This window comes from Pyxicephalus adspersus, chromosome 4 (assembly GCF_032062135.1).
Source record: "Pyxicephalus adspersus chromosome 4, UCB_Pads_2.0, whole genome shotgun sequence".
Classification (NCBI taxonomy): Eukaryota; Metazoa; Chordata; class Amphibia; order Anura; family Pyxicephalidae; genus Pyxicephalus; species Pyxicephalus adspersus.
Genome location: NC_092861.1, coordinates 129,254,804 through 129,278,064, shown reverse-complemented (window position 1 = coordinate 129,278,064; position 23,261 = coordinate 129,254,804). Strand labels below are relative to the sequence as shown.

General features: G+C 38.2%; 1 protein-coding gene and 1 long non-coding RNA gene across 6 annotated transcripts in view; one reads left to right on the top strand and one right to left on the bottom strand.

Annotated features, from left to right (window-relative positions):
• Positions 1 to 589: 589 nt before the first annotated feature.
• LOC140330145 (uncharacterized) lies at positions 590 to 19,079 on the bottom strand. The gene is made up of 3 exons (XR_011920645.1): positions 17,911 to 19,079; positions 14,390 to 14,561; positions 590 to 1,754 (listed from the first exon to the last, which is right to left on the bottom strand). It is a non-coding gene; the product is annotated as an uncharacterized lncRNA (long non-coding RNA).
• A 202-nt stretch (positions 19,080 to 19,281) lies between these two features.
• Positions 19,282 to 23,261, top strand: part of MACROD2 (mono-ADP ribosylhydrolase 2) — a 1,216,811-nt gene continuing 1,212,831 nt past the window's right edge. For 2 of the 5 annotated variants that reach the window (XM_072409609.1, XM_072409608.1), the window contains exon 1: positions 19,283 to 19,598. In XM_072409609.1, the coding sequence (XP_072265710.1) occupies positions 19,553 to 19,598 (46 nt within the window). In that variant the 5' untranslated portion in view covers positions 19,283 to 19,552. Of the gene's footprint in view, positions 19,599 to 23,261 lie in introns of all 5 variants that reach the window. The other 3 variants (XM_072409610.1, XM_072409607.1, XM_072409606.1) reach the window with 3 other exon arrangements.

Genomic DNA, 23,261 nt, shown 5'->3' with positions numbered 1-23,261 from the left:
AGCTTTAAAAAAAATCTGAATCTGAGTGGGGGCATAGAATTATCATTTATTATAATAACTTGTAGTCCCTGTAGGTGAAAAAACAGTAAAGCACATCAAGTGGCTGTTATTGCAAGCAGCTTTCTTGCATTAAAATCAGGGATTCTAAAATCAGTAAACTACTGACAAAAGGAAGTGGGGTGGACCTGTGGCGAAGTAAAAAAAATGTCTGGGCAAAATTGTATTTAAAAAATAAATCCTGTATTCATTTTAGGCTTGAGTTCTCATTTAAATTTGAGTATATCTTTTATGAATTATAAAATATGTCATGCATTTTAGCACAAAGTCACAGCAAGTGTCAGTTTTCCCTCTGGCACTTTGCTGCAAAAAATCCACAATTCAGCGTTTTACATTTGAAAGTATTTTGAGTTGAGAACAGTACTGCTACAGCGAGTAAGCAGAATGCAAAATCAAACTTGGCATTAAGCCATACTAGCGCTAAGGAAGATGTAAGAAGGAAAGTGAGGCTTTGGAACATGTCCATAGAGTGTCACAGTAAACATTTAGGAAACATTAACAAAACAAATGAAGGGTACATGTTCGTTTTTGCTGTAATATATTAAAGATAAACAATATTACTTAGGGCAGAAAAAATATACAAGAATATGCAGTAATAACAATAGCATTTTTTAAAGACTTTAAGATTTACAGCTTTATTATAAATGATTTTTAAAATACCTTGAAACAGTATATTATTTATCCTTCAATGAAAAATGGTGGCAATACAATACCATTAACATTCCTGAGAAATATTTTGTATTTATTTATATATAAATTATTCTTATTAATTAATATTAATAATAATTAATATTATCATTATTCAACAGCATTTATATTCCGCCAACATATTACACGGTGCTGTACATTAAATAGGGGTTGCAAATGACAGACGAATACAGGCAGTGACACCGGAGGGGAGGACTCTGCCCTAAAGAGCTTACAATCTAGGAGGTGGGGGAATTATTATTAAATTATTATTAAACAGGATTTATATAGCGCCAACATATTACGCAGCGCTGTACATTAAATAGGAATTAACACACAATGGGAGGGGAGATATATATGCACAGGGTGTCCCAAAAGTCACTGGACACTTTTAATCAATTTCTAAAAATTACACAAGAAACTGAGTTTATTCATATTTTTAGCTTCAGCAAAGGAGTCGTTGCAGTTTTACTTGCTAGGCTTCCCATCACGTTCAAAATGCCTTGAGGACTAGTTGTATACCTCCACATGAGTGCCTCCATTTTTGACAACTTTTAGCCACCTTCGGACACAAGCCTCTCCTACGTTTTTGCGCTGAGCAAAAGGTCAATTGGCATGCCATGGTTAAGGGAATGATACGCTTACAAAAACTGCAAAGCCTAAGTTATCATTTGTGGATGGCTTCAAGTCTTTCCAAATAATAACTGGAATGAAATAGAAAAAAGGAAGTGGTTAGTGACTTTTGGGACACCCGGTGTACATATTTATATTTTATATATTTATAATATTAAGGGCTATAGAAACACCTGTCCTTGTAACTTCCCTTTTGCCATACAGTGTGCATTTAAAGACATATTTGCTTATTCTTTTTTAAGCTCCTTTAGAACCTATTACTATTTCTCAGTCTTCCTCAGATACAAATAAGATGTTGCCTGTCTTCCCCACATGTCCTTCTCACTTTTCTTCCAGACACATGTAAAATGTCGGTTGTTCAAGTATTCAGGGAACACCTGTTATAATAAAAAAAAATTAAAATAAATAATGGGGAAAATGTTATTTGTGTTAGCTGTCAGTGGGAAAAATGTTTCCCACATATTAAAGGTCAGAATTCCACATTTACAGACAGCCCTAAAAGTCTTTGGTTTGGTGCAGCTTACTCTGTCAAGTGGTGATGGCCTTGGAATTATTTAGTCATGATCCCAGGGGAGCTCAATCAGCCACAGTTTAGGGAACCTCTGGCAACTTCTGGAGGAAGTTGGGAGGATCCACAGAACCCCTGTTGAGTATGGGTTGTCACTTGTCCTCTTCACATATCCTCCCTACTAATTCTCCATAAATGGGAGGACAAATACATCTGTGCTGGAGGGTAAAGATGGAGGTAGTAGATGCAGAGCTTGGAAGCAAAGAGTATACATCTAAGCAGCAAAAAAATGAAAGCGGACATGGAAGCCCAAAAAAGGATGGCTAACCATTCCATCATACCATGCAAAAAAGCTAGCTCAAGGTGAACAAATTGAAGAGATACCTCATGGAGAGAAGTGACGCCCAAACTTACATACTAGGGGTGAAATGAAAAGGACATGTAAGGAAGAAAAAAACCAACTGATCCATGTCTGGAGGAGAAATAAGAACAAGTGAGGAGGACAAGTGACACCTGACAAGATTATGTTCACTGTACCCCTATGTTACCACACAAAAAACCCTAATGAACTGAGAATAGCTAGTTCTTCTTGAAATGATTAGATACTACAGGAAGACACTGGGAACTATACTTTGCGCATCTTATAAAAGGCTAGATTTCTTGGGCTTTACCTTCCATACCAGTAGGGACCTACCCAGAAAACAGACTAAGAACAATAAATACCGATCTGTATTAAATGGCAGCACACAGGTCCTGTGAAGAGAATAATCAGTAGGCTGGCCTTCCATTAGAATACAAAATTGAAGAAACAGCAATGCAGTAGCCATGTGGTACTGGTGTTTTTTCTTTAAACCCACCTGTGAAAAGCCATGCATTACATTTCTATTAAAATGCAAAAAAGAAATATAGTACAACTCATTTGTAACTTAATTTCAAATAATTATAACTGCAAAGATATTTCTTGTTTATTCCACTAAATATATAAACCTGAAAAATGTCAAGTCCCAAAAGCAGGTGCATCTCGTGTTCCCTTGCAGGAACAGTCACTGACTGTGAGTGCAGGAACAGTCACTGACCCATAGGCAGCCATTTTTAATCAATAAAGTCAGTTTAGAAAAGATAAATACTCTGCAACAAAAGACTTCTAATATTGTTAGAATAATTTAAGTGGTCTGTTTAAGGTGGTGATGGTATCACCAATTAAGTGTATGAAAAATGGGCAATAAATAAAGGTGACCACTAGACTGAGTAATCTCTGGATGCAATTCCTGAATATTTTAGGCTGAATTTTCTTTCCCTCCCTCTCTTGCAAGAGATCTTTAGACTCAGAGGTTCCCACTGCCAAAAGAACCACCAGCAAAGGGGTCAGGTAAGAGAATTGTTCTTTGCTACACTAAGCTGATATTTGGTCATATGAGCAAAGCTTTTATTTGCTGTTGGTTGAAATGTTTTTTAAATTATATGTTGAGAAGGAAGAGTGTCCTTGTGTCAGTTTTATGGGTGTATGAGTTTAAGTGATTTGCTTTTTTCTTAATTTTCATAAATGGGTTATCGTTTTTCTAAGCTTGCAATGAAGCGATGTTGTTAGTTTAGGAAGTAAATACAATGGGCAAGTTCTTTCTTAAATTGATAAAAGCTAAATGTAATTTTACTATGGGGTTCTGCACTTTTACTTTTTATTTGTGCTGTCATATTATGTAAGACCAATTATCTAATGCATACTGTATAAATGCCAGTACTATCAGAAAGTGCTTTTCAAAAGATTTTATTCCAGCAGGTACAGGCAGTGCTTTGTTTCTAAGGGGTTGAATTACGTTAATAAGATTTTTGGATTGCCAAGTCAGCTAAAAAGAACTCATCATTGGTTCTGAGGCTTCTGGCCCTCCTAAACACTCGCTGGGATTCTGTAACATGGCTAGATTATAATAGCAATTTCTTCAGCCTGTCACATTGCTTGCTTTTATCAGGCCATGTATAGCTGCCCTTACTTTATGTGGGTTGTGCAGAGTATAGAGATGTAAGAGACAAGCAGAAAAAGATAAGATATATTTTGATTATCTTAAAAACAATTTTTAATCTTTTGACCCCCTTCTTTTTGGGAAATTAAAAAGCATTAAAACTAGGATCCTGAAGCTTTCAGTGCGACTGGAAAAACAAGCAAGCATTAGAATAGGAGTGCTGCTAGCAAATTTCAGCTTTAAGGTATGTAAACTATATCATTGGAACACTATATATGCTTTAATATGTCATGAAATTTCAAAAGTCACTTAGCCTTTTTACCCCACAGCAACACTTGAAATAATATGCAGCTGGCTCTACCAAGTGGCACTGGGCACAGAACTATGCGGGCATCATCAAATTGGAGTTTAATCTGCCACAGTTTGATAAAGCCCTAGTAACCTCCCTGGTTGAAAGTGGATGCTTTAATCCTTATAACAAGACCCTGGGTTTCTGCAATTAAACATTGCTTCCTGATATTGGGTGGTAATGATATGGACCTGTCTGCCAACTGTTCTCTTGCATTGTCAAGTTTTCATACAAGCTTCCTGTTAGGAAATGCTCATCTGTCTGGCAACTCCGTGCTGTACACCATCATGGTAATAAACTCTGTCTGTTCTGTCCAGTAATGTAAATTGCAGGAGAACTGGAATACCAGCAGCTCCTGCTTCCCTTTAGATGTGCAGCTTGATGGATTTATGGCATCCCCAGCATTCATTGTTTTATACTGCCTAGACCGACCTTTGCCTGTGACCCCTGCTTGTGTTTTGTCCTTATGTACAAGGTTTGGTGGTGCTGGTAGTAATTTTATGGATCAATCTCTGGCCCGCTCTCTTGGAATCCCAGCTGTTAACCAACCTGAGTCATTATGTGTATTTGCTATACATGATTGTCCTTTGCAGCAGGGAAAACCTACATTCAGAACTCCTGAGGTTTTGGTTAAGGTTGGTGCTGCCCACTCAGAAGTGTTAACATTTGTTCTGCTAGACATTTCTTCATCCCCTGTAATTTTAGAACTGCCATGGTTGCGTAAGCATAACCCTGTAATCGATTGGGAATTAGGACAGATTGGAAAATGGGGAGTGCATGTGTTGAGAAGTGTTTGGAAAACTCATTACCTCTGTGTGCTGCTACTGCCTCTGAGGATGTCAAAGCTGATGCCCCACCTCTTAGCCTCACTGAAGCTAGACCTTGTTCCAATGCTATCCACTCTATTAAATCCCCTTGAAAAGTTCCAGCTAAAACCCTCCAGCCAGTCTACTACCGACAAACCCCGGTCTCGAGTGCCAAAAAATTTAAAGTGGGCTTCTGGACTTCAGATAAGGGGTCAAAATGGTAATTCTGAAAAACTGCAGGTGGAGGGGGGTAATGTTGGGAAATGCTTATCTGTCCAGCTACTCCACGCTGTGCACCATCGTGGTATTTAACACTGTCTGTTCTGTCCAGTAATGTCAGTTGTCTGGTGCTGATCAGGGCCTTATACTTCCAATTCCAATGGCTAGTGCAAGTTTAAAAACACATTAAACGTGGGCTGTACTAAGAAAATAGGCAACCATCATTGCTATTCATAGATATATGTAGACAAAACTAAATTTAATTTTTGAAGAATTCGCATCTAATTTTTGACTGCAAAACTTCACATACCACATTTTAAAGGTCCATGTCCATCTACCCTTACCCATAGAAATTACATGAAAATCACAGGATCTAGCTATATGGATAAGCCCAACCAAGCACATCAGAAAATGCCAGGATTAGTAACAATCTGGCCATGAAAAAGAAAAGTCTGCTAAATTCAATGTTCACTTTCATTCACCCTGCCTAAAGGTTCATAGAAACCTTTGAAAAAAAGAAAGTCTCAATACTGTTAAATCCTCATAATCTGAAAGGTTTAAATGTAATGTAATTAAATATTTAATTTTGCCTGAAAATTATGTGTAATGATTGGGACTGACGGTGGCCAGATTATACTAAAAACATTTGCAGAATGCCATGCCAATAATGCAGAACAGTCTTGCTTAGAAGTCAATGGCTGTTAGTTATGAATTGCTGACGCAAACAATTACCATTCACACCGTCAATTAGTGTGTAACCAAGGTAATTATAAAGCTATACGGCCTATTCAGACTAAATCAGTGATTTAGCAAACCTTATTATTATTATGTCATTTTTGCTAGACTTATGACTTACAGGGGAGGCCTTATCAGACTATTAGCATCGGGAACAGACTGGCAGGTAAGCTGACACCTATTTGTATTATATCTTTCACTGCATGAGCATTTTAAATGTCTAAAATGATTCTAATGGGAAACATTTAGAAATAAAAGATTTAATGTTTAAAGTGGAAAACCACAATCAAACTGAATATTGTACAATACAAGTGGTTAAATTACTTGTTGGCTGTGGCTGTCCCTGTTACTCAAAATGTAGTTAAATGGTCAGTACACCCACAAAAATGCCTCAAATGGCCACCATTTATGCACTAGAAGAAAAAGAACAATGGATTAGGATTTATGTCAAAGGCACTTAAAACCATGGAGGTGTGATTAAGGTGGTTATTTTCAAAAACCATTATATACACATTTCTTTTGTTAGGAGTAACTATACATTTTTTTAGTTTTAACGGACACATATAATATGCTGAAAGGTACAAATATCCATAGTCTAATATGTTATAAGAAGCTGTTTTTTCAAACAACTGCAGTGTCCTTGGACAAGGGTAAGCACCACTTTATACAGTTCATACAGAGCTTTTTTTGGAAATTGTGAAATTCCATGTAAGTCATACATTTAGTAAGTAACTCATACCTCTAATAGGCCAGAGGTATTCCATCATATGAATTACCATAGAAAGGGACCATAGTGTCATCCATTTTTGCCCCTTTGAACTCCAACTAATCTAGGCACATTCATGCCTTAACATCTAATATTGTAAGCCTTAAACAATTGCTGTCTGTAATTTTTAACTTTGGACATTTCATGTAATCGTCTACCTACAATCAAAGGCATATATATTTTGCTTAAACTTTTTACCTTTACTGACCAATCTTCTGCGTGTTTAAAACCCATGACATAACCACGCTTTATTTTTATAAGCTTGTTATATGCAGCAAACAGTTACTACTGTTGGATCTCAAAGCCTGATTGCTAGAATATCAAAGAGGGTAACAGAAGAAGTAAGTTCAAGAGGGGTGTGAACTGCATAAAATAGTTATTGTATTCACTTTCACATATTAGTAGTTGATTTTTTTGATTTAATATTATGCTATTCCCTAATTTTTTTTTATAAAAGAGGTTTAAAGACGGTAGCACATTCTTGACCGGCATTTCCGCCTTTAGCCGAAATGGCTTTTTGTAGACAATATCATAAATGCTCACCAGTCTCTGACCTTGAATTGCTGTTTGTGGACACCTGCCGATCCCTATTTGAAATTTTGGGGCTCTTGGGATTAATTTAACTATTCACTGCATCAGTTAGTCAGATCCTGGGCTGGGACTGGACACATTATCAGTCATTTGTAATCTACACCACTTTTATATAGTTTTCCATACAGTGGAATCACAGATTTTAAATAACCCTTTGCCAAACTCGTAGGCATCCCCAACCTTCTTTATGAGTGTCTTAGAGATTCCTGTGGTGTGATGACACAAAACAGGTCAATAGCAAAGAGAACACCAGACCATAGATATTTGAGATTAATATAGGACTGATTCCACTTGAGGTTTTAATTATTGGCGCCCAAGAGCTCATAATCTTAGGTTTGGTTTGTGACCGATATGGAGATGGGTCTCTCAACTATGTTTCTCCATAAAGCTGAATATATCTGCCCATACCACCAAACACTTCTTTGCTAGAGGAATAGATACATCTTAATCACTCTGGATTTGGTAACTTTTTTGTAAATAGTTCAAATAGTTTTGAAAAAAATCTTAGGATACAACAGTTAAAAACTGGAAAACAAAATAATACGTGGTGGAATTATCCAAGCCAACTAGCTTCACAAACCTTGGTATGACTCGTATTCCAGAGCTGGCACCATAAATTTATCCTGCTGCAGTGACTCATGTTGTTGTTATAAATATCACTGGTGTAATCTCTTTACTGTGCCAAGTGATTTATTCTAGACTCCACTGGTAATATAAAGGTTACTGTTATTGTCGTCCAAAAGGATTAATCAGTTTATGAAACGGTTCTTTTACATCAGATCTCACGTAGCGATAATCTTACAGAGGGCACCATCAGAAATGATGGCACATCTACAAATGTATTGCTCGGCGTAGCAGGTTAATTGTTAAATTATTTGCCTCAGCACATTTTTTTTTTGCCTGACAAGATGAATTAAAATCAATGAAGCCCAAGGAAATACTTGACTTGGCTGCCAAAAATCCATCCATCAAGACATCCACTGAGGTGTGCATACAATACATTAAAAAAAAATTAGTCAAACTTGTGATAAAGTTGTCAATCCTCGGCACGTTTTGGTTAATGAACCTTGTATCTTGCTATGACTTTTGCCAATCATTTTGACCAACAAACTCTAAATTATTACAGGGGAATAAAAGTGATGTGGAGGACAGCAGGAGGAATCAGTTAGAGCTACAAAAACACAGGAGAATAATACTATCAGAAGTGTCAGTTTTGGTGGCACAGGCAGCAGGAAGGGTTGGTGTGTGTGTTGCGAACTGTATTTTAGTGATCTGTAAAAAGATAAGAAACGTTCATCTTGACCAGAAGCTTTTCCAGGCAAAGGACAAATTTGTTAAATTCCGTAGAAACAATTAGAATTCCCTTAAGTGCCTACAGTAACATAAGAGCCGACTGGTTGTAACCTGCACCAGTCATTTAGAGTTACTTTAAATGCCTATAGTATGGTGAAAGCTTTTGGTTGTCCTGGATAACATCACATTGCATTTTTTTTCTATAGGAGTAAATATATTTACTGGAACCCTTAATCTTCTGTTTTCCACTGGAACTAAAACTTTATTTTTTACTGTAACTATAACAATATGTTCACATTGATAGTCTCCAGGAATTTACCTGACCGCTATGCATTTTTCTTCATAGGGCACATGCAGGCACTATGCTCCTTAAAGTGTCCACTGGTAACTGCTGTTCATCTTTCTTGCACTAGGTACTGATCAAGTAATATTCTGAAGGCAGTCTCTCTGGTGCTACACATAGTGAAGTTTTCATGTTACTTTTACAAGCTAATACCAGGGTTTGAAAAGGCATTTGGTGCCTCTTTTCCAAAATTAGGGGGTTTTTTTTTTACGCCCATCAGAGTGAGGGAAACTAAGTGTTACCACTTCAACAAAACCAATTTAACAGTAATCTCTCTGCTTACATTTTGTAAATTGCACATAACCTTATAAGTAATTTTATCACAGTAGTTGCTTTACTCTGCCTTTTCTTTACTATTGGCTTCTAAGGGCCATTTCAGACCCATAGTGAGCCTCTGCATTCTACTGCAGGTCCTACCATGGTCCCAAACTCTCCCATTCAAGTAAATAGGAGAGGTTGGGAGCTATATTTTGCATGCGGCAGCTGCAGCAGATCACAAGTCTTCTTTGGCAATGCTCTGTAGGGTTTGTGCTGCAGCTTCGTGCAAATTTGGTTCTGGTATAGTTTGCTGCTCTTGGGTGCACAGGAGCTGGAAACAGTTAACGCAGGTGTGAAAGTGTGATGTGAAAAGTTGCCCACTGGAAATTGGGCAGGGCTTTCCTTAATTACATATAAATTATAATGACTCTAAAGGTCCCCCTGAGGGAAGATATCACTACATATCAGATAATTAAAATATTACACGGGCTAATTTTAAATGAGTAAATGCAGTGGGTCTAACTGTCTCCATTACAGGGAGATGATACTCTTTAAAGTTTCTCTTTTTCGGAAACAATGGTTGATGTAGAGAGATTAAGTACAGATACTTATCTTTAACTACATTCAGACCTCCAGCAGAAAAAGTAGTTCCCATGTGGCTCCTGGCATCCCGCACCTTGCCAGCTCCTCAGCCTCCTGCACCACTTTGCTGGTTCTTGAAGAACCAAAATTTGTATATTTTACCACAGGCAGCAGCAGGCATTATTAAACCACTCCATGCCACCCCATTTATTCTCTACAGGTAAGATGCTAATTCTATAAACATATGTTCATGTCGTACCTCTTCTCAGCCAATCAAACATTTAACATATAGCGCACGAAATGAACCCCACTGCATTTAAAAGCAGCTTAGAGGTGGGCATTATATACAGGTGCATTACAGAAGGTTTTTTTGCTAAATGTGTACAGTTTTATAAAATGAGAGCAGTATAAATTACCCAGTACTGTTCAGTTCATGGAAATCCTAGTTCTCGTTAGGAAAAATACAGTTTGTTCTTTTCAAATAGGGAACGCTCTGTATTCACAATGAAAAGACATCATGTACTAATTAAAAAGCAAAATAAATGAAAATAAAATATATATATCATGTTTGGGGCATCATACTTTTGCTCAAACTGGAAAATAAAGGGATTTTTTTCATTAATTTTTAGCAATAATAATTTAGTACCTCAATGTATTATCTATAAAAGTAACAGCTTTTCTGTTTTATTAAAGTGTGAAAAGGCATTGTTTTCCTTTTAGTTATGAATAGAGAAGGGGTAAATTGCCTGCCGCTTTTTTTTTTTTTTTTGCTTTCTCTGTCCTGATAGCTAGTTTTTTTTCCCTTTACTGTCTGACCCAGAGACACAATAGTATAATATGGGTAATATCTCCTAAAAGCTAGAAAAAAATCCTTCTTTTGTTTTAAGATGGTTGTCACCAGAACTGGAGTTCCTGTTCTCTTTCCCTTCTTGTTTTGGTGACGACTGTAAAATATTGTACATAGTCGACTATAAACCAAGATTTTTTTTTTTTTGCCTCAAATTGCCATTGAAGAAAGGATCTCGGTGTAAAGCCAGGGCCTCTGCTCACCAGCTGTCAGTCCCCCAATCTAATTCCATATTCTTCACCTATAGCAAACCCTGCTCAGCCTCAGAAGGCTACTTGTGGCCCCTAGAACTTTTGTGCACAAAGGATGGTATCTATTTATTGTACAGCGCTGCTTAATATGTTGGCGCTATATAAATCCTGTATAATATTAATAATAATAATAATACAGGAAAGGAATAGTGAAGGACCATGAGCTGGCAGATAAACTAGAGGACTGTCCAGCAGAGGCAAGTCAAGAATGCACAGCCAGAGTTCATACACCGGTAATCGGTCAAAAAGATATCTAAAGCGAAGTCACAAGCAAAGGTCGGTCCAGGCAGCATACAAACGCAGGGTCAGGAAACAGGCAGAATTGGCAACAGTAAATCCAGCAGATAAATACATGAGCCCATGTGATTTTATGTTTTTCCTCTTTTAATTAAATATTTTAAAATTAAAACATCATGAATGTATTTATTTACATTACTTTTATTGACTTTTTTTTTTGATTACTGTTTTAAATGTTAGCAGTGACTGCCAAATTTTGTGCTATACAGGAGTGAAAGCATTTTCCTGTGTTTCCAAGTATAAAATAGAAAGTACCTTTGTTTATATTTGGAACAATTTATATTTGAGTAACTACAGTAACTTTCTATTTAAGTTTCTTCTTAGAAGATCTGTCAAAGATAGGACAGTAGATTTTTTTTACGTGAATGATAGAGAGAGAGAGAGAGAGAAAGAAAAAAGCAGGCTTTTGTAGGGCAAGAGTATATTTTAAAAAACTTAAATTTTATTTAAACGTCCTGGAAAACTAGAAAGTAGCCATCTACGCTAGTCCTAGGCTAACATTGATGCGCTAGTCTTAACATAAAATAATGATCTTATGGTACATCGATTTACCAACACCCGATGTGTTTTGCGGTGGGTGGTATAGTGGAAAAAACACGGGCAGCCGTCCAAATTCCAGTTTTTCCACTATGCCACCATGATGCATTACAACACAGGCCTCTCTACCCCACAAAGTATAACCCAATATCATTCAGCATTAAAGAATCAAAGTTTTCACTTTTAACGCGGAAACATATTGTTGAACTGCCTAAACATTATCAGTATGCCCAAGTGACTACTGCATTTAATAATTAAGGTACTTTCAAGTAGAAATTGGTATCAAATGTCTCTCATTCGTTAAAGAGTTTCAGCAATACCACCAAGGTATCCTAATCCCCTGAAGAAGCCTTGCGGGGCAAAACGCGTCGGTGGGAAACCAATTGTTTGCTGTAAACATAACTCGATGTACCATAAGATCATTTTTGATGTTAAGACTAGTGCAGCAATGTTAGCCTAGGGCTAGTGTACATGGCTACTGTCTAGTTTTCTAGGATGTTTAAATAAAGTTTGAGTTTTTTTAAAAACATACTCTTGCCCTACAAGAGCCTGCTTTTTCTTCTTCTCTCTCTCATGTCATTCTTTTAGTTCCAATTCAGGTTGGGAAAACTGGAGTTAACTCCCTCTTTAAACTTTTGGTCTCTCTCCTTGGTGGAACATACCTCCTACAGGAGATTTTTTTTATTTTATTGGACGAACCCATAAAGCAACAAAAATAGAGAAACCTAAGGTGATCAAAATTTCTCATGATGAATTTAGTGATAATGGTAAACAATGGTAATGGTACGCAGCCATCCATAAAATATTATAGAGATTCTTACCCGTATTTACTAAAAATGAAATGAAAAACGACTTTGCTATGGAAGTTTTATCCTTTCCTGCTCTAATCAAAACTGGGCATTTGGCTACATATACACCTTATTGGTTATGGGTGATAAGAAATATGTCATTGAGATAATATTGTGATTAGACATAAATACTTTATAACAATATTAACATAGCAGGGGATAGCTTTGTAAAACAGCAAGACAGTGCTAAACAAAATTATGCAATTTACTTGTTACTATTAACAGTTTGAGGCAAACATTTCTTCCCTTCCCTTTAAAGTAGCACTTCAAGAAATGAAACCTGACCCTGACCACTTCCTAACTGTGCATCTGTTTCTGGTGAAAATGACTCTCTCTAGTAACAAATATGTCACAACTTTGCAAATCTGTTGCAGTTTGCTGCCCTATATTACATGTGCAGAGGTCACCAATACACTGTAAACTTGATAAAGAGACTTCGCTAAAAGAGAGGCAGCCTGATTTGCATCTGACATTGTGACTAGTTTGCTTGAAGGATGTCCCCCAATGGGGACAATTTGTGTTTAGAGCTTATGTGCACTTAAAGTGGATCTAAACTCACCCTTCGGGTTTGAAAACTTAGCCATCTTGATTGGTCAGGCCTGAATAACATAACTCCTATGCCTGAGTTTATTCTTTACCAGCGTGCGGATATATCAGGACCATAAATTGAGCTCTGCATGCATAGCATGTTGTAAATTAAGCAAAAGATGACTAACGGGCAGTAAATTTGTTATATTGCAGATGAGGCATGTCCCTTCTGCAATAAGTAAACTGCTTGCTCATAAATGTTTTTCTTTTTTAGTTCGTTACTACAGTTCCAGGGGAGAAAAGTAAAAAATAAATTTTATTATTAAATTCTGATCCGTTGGTCTTGTGCTGAAAGAAACATTTAGGTTTAAACCTACTGCGGGACCAAGCAATCCTGCTTAGCTCACTGGGTCACTCACATGGCAGCACTGGTTGTTAAACGCACAAGCCCCTGCATATTTGAGAGCAGGGAACAGTACAAAACCACTCACTGCTGCCCCTATTCATTCTCCATGGGGCTGCCCTGGTCTAGAGGTTCATGTCCTAGAATGTGGAATTTTCAGCTTGTCTTACAATAAGTAACAGTTCTTTTCTTATGCTCCACATTGCTCCAAGAAAACTAATTTGCAAACCCTGAAACAAATTATGTTGCTACTGTGGAAATTGTTCAATTTTGCATTCAAAGAATATGTCTAGCCTTTTGACACTACTCACGTTGGTTCGATTAGTCACTCTATCAGACACCAGCATCATGTCCTTTATATAAAGCGGTGTAGTGATTTATGTGCACCATTGAGTCCATGTGTTAAATGTTAATAGTTTGTGTTAATTATTTTGCAAAATTAATACAGCCTAAGAGGAGCTTTTATTTCCTTCATGCCCGCAGCAAGCAAAGGTTACAGAGAGAAAAAAGAATGTTTGGTGTAACAATGATTTGTACATCTTTTTTTAGTATTAGCAAAGAATTACTGTGTCATATCAGTAATAACACTTCTGTGCGTTATACTGATATTGTGATAAATTCTGCTTTTTTAAAGCTAAACTAAAGAATAAAGCTTTTTTCCCCCTACCCAAGCATAGTTCAAAACTTTTGTTTAATTTATCAGATGCAACCTATGCATTTATTACCCATGGTGTTATATCTCCTTGCCAGTTTCTTGGGCAGTCCAAGGGCAGAGTAGTTGAGGCAGATCTGTGGCAGATGACAAATTACATTTATAGCAAGAATGTCTCCTATTGACACCTGCATGCAAGCAAGTGGAGTAATAGCAAGGAGGAGGGTACCAGCATACTCACTTGGTCATAGTGAACATTCAGGTTCATCAGCTCATGGTTCGCTAAACATCTGGGCCCCTTGGCAGTCATATTCATTGCTATGTCTCAGCCCTGTGAAATAGGTTATGTTAAAAGTTCTTTTTCAACCCCCAACCACTGCCATTCTGGAAATTTGTCTTTGAGGTCAATATGTCTGCAATTAAATGAGGTAAAATTATTACAATGCATGAAAGAGTAAAAGTGTCACAGAGAAGCAGTTTAATAGCATACACTTGATGTAGTTTATGAATATGAAGTACTGGTACATTCAAAATAGTCATTTATTATATCTACAATACATCTATCATGCCATGTATGCAGCTTTGCATAAGCAAGTAAGTAAATGCAAACCCAAACAAATCATCTCTCTATGATTTCTTTAGGTTTCCATAAGCATTTAGCTTCCATCAATTTGGTTGGCATTTTGCTGTATTTTAATCTTTCTGACTTGTGATTACCTAAACAAGTTAACAAACTCATGCATGCACTCTGCAGCCAACCTAGCAATTAAAGTGAATCTTCACAAGGTCTTCAAGAGCTATAAAATGTAAAGCACGGAACTTACTCTGCACACATCCCGGGGATAAGCTAGTTTCATGGAGCTTTGTAAGAAGCCTGAACAGGCTCAGGTAGTACAGCTCTAAAGAACTGACAGTGACAGAGTTTATTCTATATACAAAAATACAGCATGAGTGTTTTTTTTTCCAATTAAACAATTACCAACATTAGTAAAAAAAACAAAATTCTACATATATGGGTCTATTTATGAAGCAGTAAATCTGGCATACACTGAAACATTTGCTGGTGGGGAATCTTCCAGGTCTATATGTTCCAATGGTAGTAATTAATTCTTCACCAAGAAATGTTTCAGTCCCTTTTTTATAACTCGACCCCTTGGGCAGCAAGGTGGCTCAGTGGTTAGCACTCTGGCCTTTGGAGTGCAGCTTTGAATCTTGGCCAGGACACTATCAGCATGGAGTTCAGGATTTGTGTGGGTTTCTTCCAGGTACTGCGGTTTCCTCCCATATTACAAAAAACATGCAGTTAGGTTATTTTGGCTTCCCTCCAAAGTTGAACTTAGACTGTATTAAAGATGTCTGACTATGGTAGGGACCTTCGATTGTGAGCTCCTTTGAGGGACAGTTAGTGACATGAAAATCAACTTTGTACAGTGCTGTGTAAAATGTTGAGGCTATATTAATACTGTGTAATAATAATAATAATAGTGATATTACATAGGTGAAAATTTGATAACTAGATTGTTTACTAGTATAATTAAGTGCTATTTTATAAAGCACAAGAACTAATCTTGCTAAAAGGAAATCCAACTCCTGGCTATAAAAAGAATACATAAATGCATTCATGAATAAAAAGCAGCTCTGGATTCAATACACACAGTTCAATCTGAAGCTGTCCCCTGCATACTCTTTTTCTGCCACATGGTGTCCTCAGTCTTTCTGGTTGAATGTTTTACTTAAAATTTCATACAAGCTTTAACAGGTTAATGTCATATCAAAGTTTGTTTAAAGTTGTCCTTGGACTTGGATGTAATCATGTTTTAGAGAGTTTGCTAAATGTCAGACACAAACAGTGTCAGTGACAGTCAGGTATGACTACTAGCAGCTATGCAAAGTGCCAAATGGATAGCATCCATTAAAGCGGAACTAAACTTCAAAGATAAAAAAAACTCATATTCTCAAATGCAAAAGGGGCAGGTGATGTCCCTTCTGCAATAAAATAACTTTACCTGCGTGTTTGCAGTTTTTTAAGTGCACTTACATCTTTTTGCTATCTTGGGGCTGCTGGCATTTTCTTCTTCTGGGTTTAGGATTGTTGGTCATCTTGATCAGTCAGACTGGAGTTACATAATTACATAATTCCTGCACATATATGTGGGAGTTCATTCATCCTATTTATTGTACAGCGATGCGTAATATGTTGGCGCTGTATAAATCCTGTTTAATAAAAAATAGTAATTCTCAGCAGCCAGGTATGCTGGGATTGTACACATGTGCATTAGAAAAGACTGAACAGGCAGGTGAATTTGATTAATTTGATTTACTGTACTTTAGAAATAAAAAATTGCACGCTGTTCGGTTCTTTGTTGCAAAAGAGACATGACATGCCTCTCCTGCAACAATGAACTGGACTGCAATTTTTTATTTCCAAAGTACAGTAAATTTAACTCTTTTCCACTCACCACCTGTATACAGACATCTCCAGGATACCCTTTGTGTTATACATTTCTAACCATTCTCGCCGTTTAAAGCCACCAGCTGACAACTAACGATCTAGTTATAAAGCAGTGAAACATTTACTGAAAGTGGAGAATCAATTATTGCCATTGAAACACATAGACCTGGGTTCTACACCAGGGAATGTTTTAGCGAATGTCAGATTCAATCATTTATAAATACATCCCCAAGAAAAGTAATCTCAGTCTGACACTACATGAGTGCAAAAAGCTTGGGGCGTCGTGTCATCATCAGGAATGGTTGGATTTCATGAGTCAAAGTTTCTGAATACAGATAAATTTGAATGTACAAGGTATGTCATGCAAGACAAATGGGACCTAAATGACACTATTTTATTTGACTCCAAAAAGTTTTATTGGTTGAGTTTTTTATTTTATTGTCTACCCATTGTGATTATTTAATATTTCTTTTGTATATGTTTCTGTATATTTTCTTTTGGCAAACCTATAAAATCTCAAATTAAAGCTTCACCAAACTAAAAAATAAAAAGCCGCCAAGAGGTTGTACTAATTGTTAAAAAAAAAAATACCTGGCACTTGGAGGCTTTTTGTTTGAAGTGGAAGTAAACCCAAAACAAAAAAAAATATTTATATACCTTTAATCCCGCAGAGCAGTCGATCCATCTGGAGGTTTTTTCTTTCGGTATCCATCTTCGGGTTGGCGTCTCAGGCCCCGCTATCGTCTCTGTTCTTCCGGGTTTTTATTCCTTCATCACCTGATGCAGGAATGAAATCGGGTGACGTAGATGGGGAAAAAACTTCTTTCTTTCCCTCTGTGCATGCCCAAGAAGTAGCACCGAAGAGCCTCCCGAGATGCGTGATGTAGGAATCCCCGGAGGCTCTGCGTTCCCATTCACATAAGGGGGCGGTGCAGCCCCCTTAAAAAAGAAAAAAAAATGTTGCACTTAAAAAAAACACAAACAGAATTTTTACCTTACATAAAAGGGTTGTATACCCTTTTAGGTAAAGTGAAAATTCTGAGTTTAGGTACGCTTTAAGCTCTACACTGTACAGTTCTCTGGAGTTACACTGTCAGTGGCCATCAAATGGCTAAAAAGAGATTTGCTGCAAATGTTTAAATCTGTGTTATAATCAGCAAGCATGCAGTGTATAATTGCCTTTTTTTATCACCAAGTCCGGCCATTCTCCTCTGGCATCAACAAGAAACTTCCAACCGCCCGTAGGTTCTTGCAGGTTCTATATCATGGAAGGGATGGGCTACATCGCTTCTACAATAAAACAAACTTACCTGTCTGTATGCAATATGCTCCTCTCACTGGTCTTGGGAAGGTCAGCAGATGATGAATTCCAGTTTGGGGTGGTAGAACAGGTGTGTCACCATTTAACATATTCACACAGGCTTCACCTAGATCATCTGGTTTCACCACTTTTCAAAAACATTCTGTGTTTACAAATATGATCTTACAATATTCCATAAAATAATAAACTAAAAACAAGTGTTGGACAAGAATAAGGAATCCTTACCACCCTGCAGAGCATATCAAAGCCAGGAAAGAAAAAGACGACAAAATGTTACATTTATTACTTTTCATGCTGCTTGTTCTACACAGCACCACTCCTATGTGGGGAAATTGTCCATCAAATCCAAAAGTCTCACAAAGTTTGCGTCTCTCACTGACTTCTAGGTCGTGTCATTTTGTGATACCAAATTCAGCTGGAAGAAGGACTTAAGAGCTTACAATCTAAATAAAGTGTTTCTTAACTTTTATCACATGAGGGAACCTCTACTGTAATCCACAGCTCACAGTATATTAATGAGGCGGTGAGTGGGAAGAATACCAAAGGGAAAGGGAAAGCTTTTGGCAATTGGAAGACCTATTGTAGTGACAGGGTGCTCAATGGGGACTTCTTGTGCTGTGATAGTTTCTCTAACTTCCGGATAAGGCTTTGGAACAGCAAAAAAAAAAAAAACACATGCATGTGTAAAATAAAATGAAAGTAAGTTTTGTTTAGTGCTACACTTCAACGATAACACATAATGTTTTTTTTTTTTTTTGTTTTTGCTTCTAAACTTATGTCATTAGTTACTTTTCTCACTTTAGCAGTAGATCACTTTAAAAAGTAAATTTTATTTTAATATTCTCATAAAACGCCAAAAACTGCCATTATCTTAACTCTTCTTGCCAACAGCAGATCACTTTAGGTACAGGTAGTAATATGACAGCTGTCGTGTACGTACACAAAATTATGGTGAGCTGAAAAATTCCGTACAGCACAGTTTATATTATTACATCCACCCCTCACTTTTGAAGAGCTGTCAGTGACCCCCTATTGGTAAGTTTTGTAACAATGTACACAGTTGTCACCCGCTTAGTCACCTTGTGCGCTACACCTGTGGATCTTTAAACGCCTACGTCACATCATTTGCATATCTCCGCCCACACCTCAGTGCCCTGTGGCCAGATTCACTGCCTTCCTGTAACTATACACACACACATACACGTCTCTTCTCTCCGCCCCCAAAACACGCCACGCGCCTGCGCAGTCCGCGAACTTCCCTGTCATTCCCGCCTACAATGACGAACCCAGCTCTACAGCCAATAGCAGAGTTGTTTCCGCCAGAAGGGGGCGTAGTGTGCGGGGCGTGCTGGGGGTAGTGGGAGGTGTGACCTGTTTGACAGGCGGAGGAGGTGGTCAGAACTGAGGAGAATCTCTTGCCTGTTGTGTGGTTGCTGCTGTGGGGATCCTCCTGCGCCTCATCCCTGACACAAATCACATCAGGGGCTTTTGTTCCTTATCAGGGTGTTGTGATAGTTACCACCACCACCTCATATCTCCTCTATTGTGTCTTTTCTCCCCCGAGTTCACAAACACAATTTGCTGCTAGCCTGGGGAACTTACAGACAAAAACCAACAACACCACCAACAGCATGCCCAACAGCAACAAGAAGAAAAGGCCATGGGAAGAAGAGAAAGGTAGCTACCAGCTTCTTGTTATGATGGAGACATGTCCCCCCTCCCTCTCTGTCAGCCTCCATACCTCTCCCCCCTCCTTACCATTACACCTGCTATCACTTCATTGGGGTAAAAGGGGGTGGGGGGAGCAGCTATTGTATGGCTGGGGAGGAACTAAAAGTCCCAGCATGCCCTTCCTTGTACCAGCTTGCTGTAGTCTAACAAGCGCCCATGTGCAGGGCCCTGAAAAAGTGGTCCAAAGTCTCTTTGTTGTCCCTAGCAACCAATAGGATTGCTCCTTTCATTTCTATACCCGGTTGCTATAGGCATTAAGGTGCAGAAAGCCCATAGCACAGAAGTATCATTGAGAAAAATGAGATCCCTATGGGTTACTGCACACAAACTTTTAATGTCATTTTTGGAAATGAAACAACACCTCTGATTGGTTGTTAGGATAAGGCAGTTCTTTCATGGGCCATAAGCACCACAAACCATGTTGGGGAGAATGGGGGCTAACTGGGGGGCGGCTTGTTTATTTTATTTATACTACTAACTATACATGCAATGAATGCTGGATGAGAGGAGGTTAACATGCAGCTGACAAGTTTTTCTTCTGTTTAGAGACAACCCCCCCCCCCCCTTTAAGTATTGACATATGCAGTAAGATGGGATGACAACAATCACATTATGACAATCTCATTATCCAGAGGCTTCATAGTCATTTCCTAACATGTGGCCATTGTGTGCAGACAATCACAATATGTCAGCTTGTACCATGAAGCTGCTGGGCATAGATGATGTGTATATGTGTGTCTGTGAGTGTGTGTCGCTGACCATTCAGCACTCGTTATACATTTGTCTACATCTACACCAATTACTACAGCATGCTCGTTACACCAACCTATTAGCTAGATCTGAATACCATGTGTATGGCTGTGTGTGTGTATATGTGTGCATGTGTAAGTATGTATATGTGTGTGTGTCTATATATATATATATAAATATATATATTTATATGTGTGTGTGTGTGTGTATATGTGTTTAAATGTTTATATGTGTGTATGTATATGTATGCAGTGTTCAACCCAGGACATTTTTTAAAGCTGAGTGGGAAGAATTTGTAGGTGGGTGGCAGCCCCTGTATTGTAAAATAATGACAATAATCAATACTTAACAATCCGCTTTACCATTAGCAAAACTTTGCAATGTTATTTTTACCTGCGCATTGCTTATTGTTTACCGACTGGTCATGCTAAATAGTTAACTCAACATGTTTTCTTGAGCAAGAAAGTGATTTCAGGTAGAAGCATGTGACCTTGGATTTATACATGACGTTTGGACTGAATGGTTGTTTTAGGGCCAATGAGGGATAAGATTTCATGCCTTGGTCATATTGGTCTAGGTTTTGTTTTTGTTTTAATCTAATGCAGATTTTTTCATCATTTTTACTTCCGGGGGAACACATTAAATCATTTTCAGGTATCCAGTGACCACTACTAATACTATTTAGGGGTCATTAGGAAAAATATGCCTTACATTGGTGATCAGTGAAAAAAATGATTGCTTACAGTGTTGGTCAAAATGCCATCCTGACAGACAGCGAAAATGATCATTTGTCTCCTGCCAGTGGCCTTCAACCCAAAACTAGATGGGTACCATCAGTCATTCAGCCAAAGCTCAAGGAACCCCTGGAGGGTTCCAATGGATGAGAATTAGTGATCTAAAAATCTCCACTCAACATTAGTCTTCAGATAATATGCACATTGAATTGTAAACTTACCCACTAACTGTGAAAGCAGGCCTAAGTACACACGTCCAGTAATTGTCATTGGGAAGGATCTTTCACGATCCTTTCCAATGACAAATGACTGCACGATGCATGAACAAGTTCTGTACATACAGCGTCGTTGTGCTCTATGGAGAGAGGAGGGGGAGAACGACGGAGCGGCACCCCGCTGTGCTCTCTTCACTTCCTTTATAATTGTTCGTCGTCTATCGTCCGTGGATCTGCCAGGATGGACGTTCAGACGATGAATGAAGAGCACTGTACACATGCAAGGTTCCCATCCAGTATCAGCCCTGAGGCAATTATCGCACGAGAACCATTGCATGAGTGTACCTTCGCAACGGTTACGTACACACGTCAGATCATTTTTATCCAATAATCGCCTCAGGGCTGATATCGGACAAGAATCTGACGTGTACAGCGTTCATTGTACGTCGTTCATGGATCTGTCCTGGTAGATCCACGAACAAGGAACAATCGTAGTGAAAGTGAAGGGGAGATAGCGTAGCGGGCCCCGCTCCATTTCACGTGCCAGCATGGTAAAGTTAAAAACGTGCATTATTTTCTGGACATTTATATGTGTTGGCAGCCTATTTGGTTAAATACGGTAATACAACACACGTTATTGAACATAAAAATGTGTTGAAAGCAACACACCAGAACAAGGAGTGAATAGGCTCTCAGTATTTGCTCCATGGAGCTGAATATAGTGGTGTTGTAGAGGGTTGTTGGAATAGAGTTGAGTATATGTTGCAAATGCTGCTATCTTATCTTCAAAGGGGATTCAGATGTCAATGGAAATATGGTAGGGGTGCCAGTCCTCTTACTTTTACAAAAGAAAAAAAAATATTTCTGCATGTTACCTTTTAAAGAATTCTCATTATGGCCACAGCACTGCCAACAATATAAAATTTTAAAGAGAAACTTGCTACAAACTGCAAAGTAACACAAATGTAAGAACAGACAGAATGTGGTGATTTTGGCTAAAAATCACACCCAATAAACCTGTGGAAAGTTAAAGCGGAACTTTTAATACTGTTAAAAAGCACTCTCCTTTTTTTTTTTTTCTTTTCTTCCTGTCATCTTCCAATTTCCCACCACACATGCGTGATATCGAGCACTTTGTTTTAATTTTTTTTTTTTACATTTATTTTTTTTTTTTAGGAAAGCCCCTGATTACACAGGCTGTGGGTTTCCTTTTCAGTCTTTAGCACTGCAGTGCATACTGTTAGACCAGAGGTAGGCAAACTCCAGCCTTTAGGCCAGATACGGCCTAGCCTATAAATTGTTCCGGCCTAACGCCCCCATGGCTGTTCCGGTTCAAGCCCGGCCAGCAACCCGCGTCGGAGCTGGAACAAACTTACCGGAGCCTCCGTGTTGTGGCTCCCTATCCTATTTACCACGGCCGGCGTTAACACTTCCGCCACTGGGGCAATGCATACAGAGGAGAGGGATTTCCCTTTAGGGGGCGTTCCAGGTGGGGGGAGGAGACATTAGGGCGGGACTCGGGGGAAAATCTGGCCCAGTAAGCTCCTGCCTACCCCTGAATTTGCCTAGTGGCCAAAAAAAATTGGAGAACCTCTGTGTTAGACAATCATCATATTTTGGGGGAAGATCCCTTCATTTGACAGCACAACACATAGAAGAGCTGTCAGGTAACTTAGTCCTTAGTCCTTGAGTCTTCTTCACACCTAGCTCACAAGGTCTGTCCATCCTTTTGGTCATTATGAAGATGAATCATTCTTTAGTGGTTACTTTTTTACATTATGGAACGAGAACAGAATAAAAAATATGTCTTGGTAAAGATAATTGTTTATACTCAGCGGCTCACTTCTTGGGTCAATGCTTTTATCCCTCTTTAAGAGCTAAGGTGCAAAAAAATCTTCCCTATCTAACAT